Genomic DNA, 12,891 nt, shown 5'->3' on the forward strand with positions numbered 1-12,891 from the left:
CTGAGGCAGTAGAGTTTTAAATAGCTAGAACATGGATGTCCTCTACTTGCAGTGTTCAGGAAAGCAACCTGCTTCAGCCAACGCAGAGTGCTCAACATTTATAATGTCACTCTTTTGAAATACCTCCCAAGGGAATCCTCTGTGAATATTCTCAGTTGCATTCAGCTCCAGTGGTGAGTAGTCATCAAATCTGCCACATGCACACTGATCTAACAATAAAAACGTACACAGAATATTAATGAGATGTCCAGAAATGATGATTTCATTAGTTTGGATTATGGAGAACAATTTTATTCAAAACACATAAAACAAAGGCAGACTCTTAGGCATTGAAAATATTTGGTTTTTTCCCCCCCATTCACTGCAGTTTTATTGCAGTGCTGGGCAGTTTTGTAAGATTTTTTGAACTTGAACCTTTCATAATTCTGCATTGCTTATTTTATACATCCAGCACAAATGAAGTGAGCAATGCTATGTTCATGTCTATGGACCAAGTTCAGCACTTTCAACGCATGGCTAATGTTGCCTTCAGTGCCTTTTTTTCTGGTCCTTCGAAACAGCATCTTGTAATGGAGGATCAGGTCATGTGCTACTTTGCTTCTACAATGATAAATATAAGTAGTCACTTGGGACATTGTACCAGAAAGATCCTTCCACATGTGCTATCATTGTGGTGGGTGCCAACTTTGGACAACAGAGTACAATATTGCTAATTAAGGACAATTGTGGGCAGAAAAGGGAAAATGGCCCCTATTTGCATCATTCACCATAATGAATACCTATTGCAAGTCAGGACATTTAAAAGTCAATTATCCAGGTTTCAACTGAAAAGTTGTAGCAGGAAACCCAGGGTGGGAATATGCAGGTAAAGGGATGAAACTATGCAGCTAGCTGCCGACTACATTTTCCCTGGCTTCTATTTTCTTCTTGGAGACAAATTCAAATACTGTATGCTGCTCTGCAGTCAGGAATATTGATGCTTGGGGTCATTAAGAGCAAAGTTATCCACACACCTCCACACACATATATAGTATCTCCTAGATAAGATGATAAGATGATATAAGATGATAGCTGCTATTTACTCCTATGAGGAAAAAACGTTAAACATGAAGACAGCTGCTGGGAATACAATCTGCTACTTATTCCTAATAGCTAATAATCCACCCTCTACCAGTGGAGCTCCATATGGCAGGGGCAAAGCCTAATGTGGGCAGAATATATTATACACTCAGACATTCATTAAAGGATTTTTGCAAAATGCAGGTCCCGCTTCTGCATACATTCTGTCCATGACAAACATATTGCTTACAACAAAGCATTTATAGGGCTTGCACAACTTGTATCTGTGATCCTAAGAGGAACAGAGGGTTCCCTAAGGGCACAATCTGAGTTCATCAGTGGTAAACTAGGGTCTTTTTTGGATCATAGCTCATTTTCCTAACTACTACACCATAGCATCCTCAACTAAATTAACACTGGCCTTCCTTCATTTGTTTAGCCATATCTCAACGCTGCATGTCGTCTCCTCCTCCTGTTGGCAACCTTCAGTCTTGAAAGACTCTGGTATCGCGCTCTGAATGGTGGTTCTGGAACAGCGTCTAGTGTGGCTGAAAAGGCTGATTCGGGAATGACAGTCCCTTCCACACCGGGAGTAAGTGCAGTCTGTCCCTAGTCTGTCTCCCTGGCTATGGGTCTTCCTTCTTTGCTTCTTTGCCTCAGACTGTTGGCCAAGTGTCTCTTCAAACTGGGAAAGGCCATGTTGCACAGCGTGCCTCCAAGCGGGCTGCTTAGAGGCCAGGGTTTCCCACCTGTTGAGGTCCACTCCTAAGGCCTTCAGATCCCTCTTGCAGATGTCCTTGTATCGCAGCTGTGGTCTACCTGTAGGGCGCTTTCCTTGCACGAGTTCACCATAGAGGAGATCTTTTGGGATCCGGCCATCATCCATTCTCACGACATGACCGAGCCAACGCAGGCATCTCTGTTTCAGCAGTGCAAACATGCTATATCTCAACGCTGCATGTAAGCAATAGGGATAAAATATATCCACTGTAGGCTGGGCAGAAATGGGTTTTAATATTATTTACCTTTCGGAATGCATGCTTTCTTGTCTTGCCCAAGATCATAGCCTTGTGCACATGAGCAGCGGTAGGACTTCTGTTCTGGATAGCAGAAGTGTTGACAACCCTCATTCATTTCATGACTGCACTCGTTTTTAGCTACATAGCATTACACATTTTGGACAAAAGACAAGTGTTAAAAATATAAATAGCATTACATAGAAATTGCTTTGCACAAATTAATACACACCATGTTTCTCTAATGCTTTTTAAAATGCTTACTATTTTTTTCTGTCATCTAAAAGGCTGGCGCCCTGAGGACTGGCTCGGCACAGAGAGCCACCTTGATCTCTTGGAACGCCTGTTCGCAACTGGGCATCCATTCAAACTTACCACCCCGCCCCCCCCTCTGGTCAACTCAGTTAAGGGAGCGGCTAGAGTGGCATACCCCGGGATGAAGGTCCTATAGTACCCCGAGAGTTCCAGGAAGTGTTGCACCTCCTTCTTGTTTTTGGGAGGGGCCTGGGCTTGTAGGACCTACACTTTGCCCATGACCGGCCGAACTTCACCTCCTCCCACCATGTGGCCTAAATATTGTATTTGCATCAGGCCCACAGCGCATTTCGCCGGGTTGGCAGTAAGTCAGGCTTGCCTTAGGGCGATTAGGACTGCTGTCAAGTCTTTTACATGCTGTTCCCATGTGCCGCTATACACAATGAAGTGTATAAGCGGCAGCATATTGGCCGTGTTCTTGCAAAAATCTGTCCATCAGCCTTTGGAAGGTGGCTGCCACCCCGTGCAGCCTAAAGGGCATACAGGTGAACTGGAAGAGACCCTGGGGGTGGCAAAGGCCGTTTTCTCGCATGATGGTTTTGTCAGGGGGATCTGCCAGTAGCCCTTGGTCAAGTCTAATTTGGACAGGTACTGGGCCCAGCCTAATCTTTCCAGGAGCCCCGCTACCACCTGCAGCACCCAATAATAATTCTTTGTAATCAGTCTTAGCAAAGATGGAGGCTCAGAGTCCTGCTGTACAGTCCCTTGGCTATGGAAAAGAGCTGTGATTCCCCAACAATGGGGAAAGCTCCAAGTCTAGCAACAGTACTCACTTGCTGGAGTGGAAGTAAAGATTCTAAATTTATAGAATGCAGACATAATGCATAGAAAATGCAGGCAGTGTTTCTCAAACTGTAGGTTGGGACCACTAGGTGCGTCACAAACCAATTTCAGGTGGGTCCCCATTCATTTCAATATTTTAATATGTTAGACTTGATACTCCCATGGAATGTGACTGCATTTGGGGAAATGTGACAGATCTGTACTTTTAACAGGCTACTATGTATATGCTTTTAACAATGACAGTAAATGGAACGTACTCCTGGGTAAGTGTGGGTAGGATTGGAGCCTAGGATAGTTAAAAAATTTTCTGCTTGATGATGTCACTTCTGGTCATGACATCATTTCTGGTGGGATCTGAAGGATTCTCATTCTAAAAAGAGGGTCCCGGTGCTAAAAGTTTGCAAACCACTGCAATAATCCATAGAAAAGCAGACGTATTCAATGATTTGCAGATCGGTGCAATTTTCAGGCTATCTAGGGTACTGAATTTGAATTAAAGCATCAAAACTATACACTGTAATAAGTAGTTGGCGTTGGCATCAGATTTAAAACAAATAGAAGTAGTTTTTGCAATGTGTCATATACTATAAAAAATAATTGCCTCCTTCCCCAGAAACTGTATACCTGTGTTCAGGACCCTGGAGAGACCTCTAGTGCTATTACACCCCACTTGTGAACTTCCTGTGGCCTCTCTAGACTGCTGTTGCTGAAGGACAGAAAGTTAAGTTGGTTTCTTACAGCATGGCTATTCTTACGTTTCAAAGTGGAATTTACAGTGTATTCTGTTAAGTCAGCTAGGAAATGATGTAACAAATGCCTATACATAAAGAAAATGTTGTCTGTTACCTGAAGCACAATTGTTTCCTACATAGTCATCTGCACAACTGCATGTGTAACTGCGAATCGTGTCCTTGCACACACCATTATGCAGGCAGGGGCTTGAGGAACACTGCATTCCACCTGAAGGAAAATAACACGTACTTTTAGACAGTGTGAACACAAGGTCTTCTGGACCTCTTCCCATGCCTTTCTGTTTGTGAGTAAACTACTAGCTAAAATTTTGCTTTTATTGCTTTTAAATTAGAAAAAAAAATGCAATTGAATTCGGTTAGCAATGTGGCCAAACTTTCTAATCCATGGTTTAGAATGTGAATCTTGGTGACTTTTGGCAAACATTACAGTTGAAAGAGCTAATCTGAGCCAGAGATGAAGTCACCGCCCCACTTCCCTTCATCTACCTACCTCCATTCTGCCTTAAGTAAGGTCTCTTCTACCTTGTTCCCTTCTCCCTTAACATCTGGCAAGCCACTGCAGCTGTGGGTCAAGTGCCAGGAGTATGGGAAAACTAAATTTCCCAGAGCTACTAACAGACTATACTTACCAGTGCTCCTGCTTCCCAAATAAAGCAGTATGTTAGAAGCCAGAGAGATTCAATTTAGCTTAGAATAAACTGAACTATTTTCCAAGTTGTTTTTTTTTGGGGGGGGGGGGAATAGTTCCTTTTCCCAAGCCTAATTAAGAGCCTATCTGTGTGGGAAAGGGGGCACCCCAACATCAATTTCAATGACAACCTTTTCATACAAGTTTGCATGACTTGATTTGCGGTTGTGGAACAAATTTTATTTCTAGAATCAGTCAGAATAAAATCAAAATTCTATTTCTATGATCAGTCAGTCCATTGTCAAACTCATGTTAATAGCAGGATTTGACCCTTGAATGAGATTAGATTTGTTGAAATTTATGTTTGTATTTCTGTCTGATGCAATTCAATATATTTTAATGAAATTAATGTACATTAAACCCTGGACAGCGAAGAAAATGATGATGATGGCCGGATGATGGCCGGATCCCAAAGGATCTCCTCTATGGAGAACTTGTGCAAGGAAAGCACCCTACAGGTAGACCACAGCTGCGATACAAGGACGTCTGCAAGAGGGATCTGAAGGCCTTAGGAGTGGACCTCAACAAGTGGGAAACCCTGGCCTCTGAGCGGCCCGCTTGGAGGCAGGCTGTGCAGCATGGCCTTTCCCAGTTTGAAGAGACACTTGGCCAACAGACTGAGGCAAAGAAAGAAGGCCCATAGCCAGGAAGACAGACCAGGGACAGACTGCACTTGCTCCCAGTGTGGAAGGGATTGTCACTCCTGAATTGGCCTTTTCAGCCACACTAGACGCTGTTCCAGAACCACCATTCAGAGCGCGATGCCATAGTCTTTCGAGACTGAAGGTTGCCAACAATAAAATATAAACCTTGGACAATATAGTGTGGTATGTCTACCATGCAGAATAGTACTTTCAAGGGATGATTGCCAAATTATCATGATGTACACTGATTAAGATAGATTTTTGTATCCTTGGCCTTTTCTTCTTAAAGAAATTCAACAGTATACATTAAAAAAAATAAATATATAAAATAAATTATTTAAAAATACACCTTCAACAACAAAAAAATTCAAACAGACCTGACCACAGATTAGCCTAATCTTTAGGCAGAGCTGGCCTCAGGACTAGCGGGCCCAATGCAGGGCGCTTTGCGTGCTCCCCCCCAGCCCCCACTCACCAGGCAGTTGCAGTAACAGCAGTTCTGGTGAGCCAGAGGCTTATGGTATTATTATTTATTATTATTAACAGTATTTATATACCACTTTTCAACTAAAAGTTCACAAAGCGGTTTACAGAGAAAAATCCAGTAACTAATGGCTCCCTGTCCCAAAAGGGCTCACAATCTAAAAAGATGCAAAAAGAACACCAGCAGGCAGCCACTAGAAAAGACACTGCTGGAGTGAGGTGGGTAGTTACTCTCCCCCTGCTAAAAAGAGGAGCACCCACTTGAAAAAATGCCTCTTACCCAATTAGCAGGGGTAATTATGGTAATGCAAGCAAAGCATGGCACCCGGAAATAGTTGGTGGTGACATAACATCACTGCCAACAGCAGCAGACCTCCCCAGCCCCACACCCCGGGGCAAAGGTCCACGATGGCGCCACCCCAGGCTGCCACTGCGCCTGCGTGCAAATCCACCCCCCCAACTCACTTGAAGCTCACAGAGCCTTGTGCGACCCAAGAACCCAATGGTAGGTCCACAACTGACCACCAACTACTTCTAGGAGGACCATTTCAGGCCAAACAGTCCCAGGACAGGGCAAACAAGCTTACGTTCCACTCACCATGCTGCCCTCCCAGGCTGCCAGATGCTGGCTGCAGCAGTGCATGATTCACCCACTGCCCCAGTGAGCCCCCCCCCCCAAAAAGCAGGACCCAATGTCACAACATAGGCCACATTACCCTAAGGCCAGCTGTGTCTTCAGGCAAGATCTCTCTGAACAGCCAGGTATTTTTCTAAAGAAAATACTTCAGTCTCAAGTAACTTGCTTCTCTGAGGTAATAAAAAAAGGTGAAAGAAAGGGAATTTCTCTTAAAGAGAATGAAAATTCTGGAGTTTCTTAGCATAGATTTAAGTATTGTAAATGCGTGCAAGCTGTTTTTCTTGAAATAAATAGCAGGAAATGGGTTATGTTTAAGGAAATGTTAGACTTAATAATCTAAAAACTATGCAAAAAGTACAAATTGCTTAAGGATAGCCCTTCCCAAATAAATTTCCCAGTTTTTACATATATTGGAACTCTATGCAAGTCTGCAGGGTGACTGGGTGATTGTACAGTCTTTTCTGGTTTTATTTGTTTTATTTGATTCAAAAGAGGCAGGTCCTGAAGGGATGACGGCTGGAGGAAATTTACTAACCATGTTTGTTGAAATCATTTTACTTCCCTATTGCTGCTTTCATTTCTTTCCTGCCTCAACGGACACAAAACAAATCAGTGACTGAAACATTATATTATTAATAATAATATGTGTTGCTGGAGTTCTTTTGGAATAATTAAACTATGCTTATAAATATTACCATTTTAAACATACTACAGATGTCCAACTACAATTTTGAGTAAGTTCACTTCAAGTCTACTTACCAAAATAGCCATTCCAAAACTTATCCTAGGAAAAAAAAATATTTTAACCATTTGGTTTTTATGGTTTGATAAAAATGTTTACTAGAACATATTCAACTAGATAGTAAGCAATAAAAACATCAAACTGAAAGGAAGTGGACCTTCGATAAAAGGCGTACACATTTGCAAAAATTTTTGTAGCTCCTTAACATTTGATTCATCAGCAAGGCACACATTCTGATAGTCAAATCCTACTCCCCCCACCAGGTGTTCTGGCAGCGGGGTGCACTTTCTGGCCATCACAAATGGCCTTACAAAAGCATGTGGAGCTGGGTGCTTCCAGAATGCCAGCAGCAAGGTTGGAGCAGCCTGGCGCATGGAAGTGGTTCCAAGGAGGCCTGTCAATTAAGGTAGGTTGGTGAGGGATGTGGGATGGGGAGGGAGAGTGCAGAATGGGGTGCTGATAGAGCAGGGAGAAGGGTGGATTGGGTCTGGGAAGGGGGTGAGTTAATTGGCTGCGGCAGTAGCTGCCAAATTTTAACCCTGCTTTGTGAACCCAATCTCATGGCCCAGGTCCATGCAGACTTGCGCCAGCAATTTTGCAGGCATAGGTCTGAGTGGACTTCTCTGCACCTTGGAGGCATCTAGCCCAAGAACTGGTTTTGAAGGACAGGAACTCTAAGCCAAAGAATAACGTCTCTTGAATGCAAATCAGATATAATTTCATGGTTTATGATTTTGCCCTAATGCAAGAGAAACTGCATCTTAAGCATTTATTGTTGTCCACAAGTCTTATGATTGGACCATAAGTTGATTTAAATACTATGTGATGCACTTATTGATATGTGAATCGAGCTGTCCTTAAGGAAAAAATGGACAAGAATACATACCGTTTCCCTGTTGTTTTCAAAGACTTCTCTTGCCTCTTCATATGAACACCTTTCTTCAAGGCATTCTCTTTCCAAATTACCTTGGAGGATCTCCTCAAAAAGCATGAAAGGGGCACGCTTTGTTCTTGCAATAACTTTATGTGCATCATTGGCTGATAAAAACACTGAAAAGCAGGACATAAGGAAAATGAGTGAAAAATTAGATTTGTTTCTGAAAAGAGACTAAGCGCACTCCATCCAAATGTGCACACATTTGTGCAGATGGAGCAGCATGAGGATCAGTTCAGTAGAGCCCTGTTTTTCCCCAACTTGGATTGTGTGCATTGCAGCATGCCACAACATTACTAGGAACAGGAGGCCTATATAACTTGCACTGGAAGGAAGTGTTGGATGAGGTTATGGTGGAGAGGTTCATGGACCTTCTGTTCCTACCAATGGATCAGTGCACTATAGTACAAGTGAGCCAAGCAGTCCTGTGGCAGTAGATTTAAAAATAAAGGAACTCATTGTGACATCTCCTCATAACCATGCCTCATTAAAACTATAACAAAAAAAAAAATCAAAGTTCAGTTACTTCATTATTGTTTGATTCTCCTACCACTTATTTCTGCTTTTAAACATGTTATACTTCATTTAAAGATCTAGTTCATTTCACCTCAGACTCCTGAAACAGGTTGCAATACTTTCAAAACAAATGCAAAAAAAATTGAAAAAGGAATTACACAATATCCCAAATAAATATAAAAGGTACAATACAGTGCTAGCCTATGTAGGTATACTCTGAATTAAATTGCACTATTGCTATGTAGGTATACTCTGAATTAAATTGCACTGTGTGCACTCAAATTTACTCTTAGGTAAATTTGATTAGAATCGTACTCTCAATGTCATATGAGATACATAGTGTCTCTCAAGTAGATCTTGGGAAAGACAGCGGCCTAGCTACTAACATCTGCTTCTAGGCAAATGCCTCAATTTGTCTCCTGCTGAAGAAGATGCTTCTTCTTAGCTAGGTCCTTTAAAAAAACAAACATCAAAGGTAGCCCCTGAGTACTCCTGTTGATAATTCCACTGTTCTTGCTGTATGCCCCCCACCCCCCTGCTCTTTGTTTACACCCCTGGAGCTGGAGTGAGATGGGCAAACAGAAATCTACTCTTTACATATTCCTGTACATAGTCCAGCTTCTGCTATCTCACAGTGGCCCACCAGATGCCTCTGGGAGCACACAAGGCAACAAGATACCTGAATCCTGTTGCAGCTCCCTTCTATCTATCTGACCAAGCAGGTGGAAGTGCTCACAGAAGGATGGTCATATCCACTACTAAGGGACATGTAACATTTCTTAAAGAATTAAGAGTGTGTGTGTGTGTGTGTGTATGTGTGTGTGTGTGTGAGAGAGAGAGAGAGAGAGAGAGAGAGAGCTAAAAACTAACAAGTGCCTGCAAGACCATGGCAGCTGTCTGGATAGCAAGCAGTGAAGACTAGGAACCAAAGCTGAATGCAAAGGAATGCCAGGGAACCCCATAACAGGGTGGCTGAGGGAAGGGGATTTACCTAATCCCCTTCCCAATTTACCAAATCTACCTAATGCCTCACACAGCCTTAGGTATAAGAAAAGGAGCGTGGAGATATGAGGAGACTGCGAGACTCAGGAAATCCAGGAGGCAGGGAGATCAAGGAGATAGTGACTGATTTCACATGCTGAAGTCACCAGCTAAATCTTTGATTCATGTTAATTCACTATTGTTTTAATATAAGTATAACTGCATGTATTGTACCGTCTCATTGCATACGGACCAAATTAAGGAGTTCTAATCACTGCTGGAGAAAATGCAACAACAAATTTCTAATGCTCAAGGATTAATCCTGAAGCTATAACCCTCAACATTGTACAATGTATATTTCCTCCTGCCTACTCCAGCAAGGAGCTATGCACTGCGTAAATCAGCCCGCAATTTTAAAAAGCCTTTGAATACATAGGTATCAAAGTGGCAATTTGATTGCTTCCTTACCCATCAAGCTCACCATTCAGTGTATGAGGAAATTACTTATCTCACAAAATTGTTGGGTGATTGCAACCAGTTTTTCCAAACTGTACCAGTCTGTGTGTCAGTATACCATCAATGCATCTTATACAAATGGCAAATCACCTGTTTCAGAAGACACCTTTCTGGTCCAATCAAGAGATCAATGTGACTATCAAGGAAATATATTTAAAACTGAAGTTTCTGCACTGATCGAAAACTGCACTGATCCTGGAGGTAATTTCAGTTGAAAATGACAGGATGTGTTTCCTGTCAGTAATATTTATTATCAACAGCTAAAGAATTAGGCTCTGTACAAAATGCATACAGTCTAACATAAATAATAATCTTACCACGTATATGCTATTCGTTTGTTATCTTGGTAGGTTTTAAATAGTTCTGTGGCACTTAGCCTGTGAGTATTCTTTGATTAAAATTAGTTTTAATCAAAAACTAAAGTGTCTTTGGGCCCAGTCCTATTCAAATTTCCAGTGCCGATCCAGCCGTGCTAATGGGGCGTATACTGCATCTTATGGGGAGGCAGTCACGGAGACCTCCTCAACATAAGGGAAAGTTTGTTCTTTTACCTCGGGGCTGCATTGCAGCTACATTGGTGTTGGAAAGTTGGATAGGATTGGGCCCTCCGTCTATTAAAAGGGTACAGATTAAAACCATTTCTGCCCAGCCCACAGGAATACACATTTGATCCCTCTTGCATATATGCAACGTTGGGCAGAAATGGCTTAAATGGCAAGTGCCCCATGTTCTCATTTGTTTTTGGAAAATTACCATAAAGTCAAATTAATATTGTAGTGAATAAGGGATCCTACCTGTAAGTTCTGCCTGATGAAAAATGAATACAAACAAGAGAAACCATCTGGCCCAGAGGTGTGTTCCCATTTTCATTTTCCTGGATTTGTTAGCTGTAATTTGATTGCATAGTGGTTGCTCTTTGGTAAAGTCACTAAATGAGTAAAGTTTAAAGTTCAGGAACCCATAGTTACTCAAAAACTAGAACATGTCATTGAAACCTGAAGTAAATACACATAGCTGAAGAGAAACTTCAGGCTTTAAAATTGCCTAATGGCTGATATTCTATGTTGTAACCTATTTCATGCACCATCTGGCCTGACATCAGGCTAATAACATAGCTAAGGCCCAAATTCTCACCAGCTTTCCAGCACTGACACAGCTGTGCCAATGGGGCATGTGCTGCATCCTGCAGTAGGGAGGCAGTCATGGAGGCCTCCTCAAGGTTAGAGAATGTTTTTCCCTTTCCTTGGAGTAGCATTGCCCTTACCTCTGTGCTGGAAAGTTGGTTAGGATTACACCCTTATTCACATAGGTTTGTGCCTAATCACATTAAAATATATATAACAAATTTAAAAAAATTATTTGTCTACACTGATAGGTAAGCTGGGGGTGGGGGTTAGGTGTGATCTGCAACATGCTTCATAAATGTATAAATGTATAATACATTTAAAATAATTACATTACATAAATTACATTACATTTATATACATAAAATTAATAATTACATTAAAATAAAATACATTTAAAATGTAAAATAAATTTATGCATAAATAAATAGTTCATTAACATGCATTTTTTGATGAAAGCAATCTATTAGAAATGTCTATATGCAATTCAGTTTTAATCCTGTAGAGAATGGAGGATACAATTTTCAATCTACACAAACTGAGTCCCTCAGCTGTGTAACACATTTGGTTAGCTATTGTGGTTTTGAATCATGTCTTATTTGCGGCTTTATAAATGTGTCACCACTTGATGTCAGCACCCGCATAGGACTGTACAGTACTTCGAGTTACATAAGATTTATGTTTCACTACCACGAAGCCTGTTAACTTAATTGTTTTACTGCTCTCTTCCCTTCCCCTGGCTAAGCCTGCCACAGTTGCACTACAATGTGACTCACTGTCCTGGACACTGAAAGCACCAGGCAGTTTACCCTGCAGAGGCCACAACAGGGGTGTGACTGGTGTGGGCTGCACCTCATATCACCCTAAGGAGTGGGTCCACACCGCCAGAGCCTCCATTTGGCAATTTTCATCCTACTCCAGACCCAGCTGCCTTGTGCTCTTAGTGACAATTGTGCCAGTGAGAACACAAAGCGACTGGGCTCGAAAAGGGCCGAAGATCACCAAAAGGAAGTGGCCCTGGAGCAGGCATTTCACATTAAAAGCAATGTGATAGTCTAGAAGGCTGGGGAAGATGCGATTACTTCATTATGTCATCCTTGGACTTCCAAAACAGAGCTCCTGCAGGAAACCACTGCACCGGGTGACACCCACCCCAGGATGCCCTTGGGCCACAGTGCCTTAAGAATGGTACACAGCCAAACCAATCCCATCTACAAAAACCTCCATTTGGAAGAACCAACTACTGTAATAGCTAATGGATTCCCACTGCCATGCAATGGAATTATGAGCAACATTTTGGGCAATCTACAGCCCAGTCCTACCAAGATTCCCATATGGCTATGCAGCTGCTCTGGTATCGCTTCTACTGTATCCTGCAGCAGATTTTCAGGTGCTGGAGGTCTCCTTGGGATAAGTCCCAGCAAACAATAAGGGGCAATCTAGACCTGCACTAGTGACAGTGCTGGCTCAAGTCCATGTTGCTCTGTGCATGTGGATTAGGCCTGAGAAGAGGGTTTGGATCCAGCATGTGCTGTTGCCACCAAACATGCCCCTTCCCAGGCCCAATCCACCCCATCTGCTCCCCTTTCCACCCTTCCCCTTCCTGCTCCCACCCTGTTCCACCTCCTGTACTGGGCTGACCTGCTCTGGCAGGCCTCCCAACATCTGCTGCATCCCCAACATGCACAGTAAGGCTCCAGA

At 42.4% G+C, this 12,891-nt stretch overlaps 1 protein-coding gene across 1 annotated transcript in view; it reads right to left on the bottom strand.

Moving 5' to 3' along the window:
- PROZ (protein Z, vitamin K dependent plasma glycoprotein) overlaps positions 1-10,936 on the bottom strand; it is a 14,674-nt gene extending 3,738 nt beyond the window's left edge. The window contains exons 1-6 of the mRNA XM_066619727.1: positions 10,861-10,936; positions 8,006-8,169; positions 7,137-7,161; positions 4,020-4,133; positions 2,085-2,216; positions 124-209 (exon numbers count right to left, since the gene is read on the bottom strand). Of these exons, the coding sequence (XP_066475824.1) occupies positions 124-209; positions 2,085-2,216; positions 4,020-4,133; positions 7,137-7,161; positions 8,006-8,169; positions 10,861-10,936 (597 nt within the window). The remainder of the gene's footprint in view (positions 1-123; positions 210-2,084; positions 2,217-4,019; positions 4,134-7,136; positions 7,162-8,005; positions 8,170-10,860) is intronic.
- Positions 10,937-12,891: the final 1,955 nt, after the last annotated feature.

This window comes from Tiliqua scincoides, chromosome 3 (genome assembly GCF_035046505.1).
Source record: "Tiliqua scincoides isolate rTilSci1 chromosome 3, rTilSci1.hap2, whole genome shotgun sequence".
In the NCBI taxonomy this organism is placed as follows: Eukaryota; Metazoa; Chordata; class Lepidosauria; order Squamata; family Scincidae; genus Tiliqua; species Tiliqua scincoides.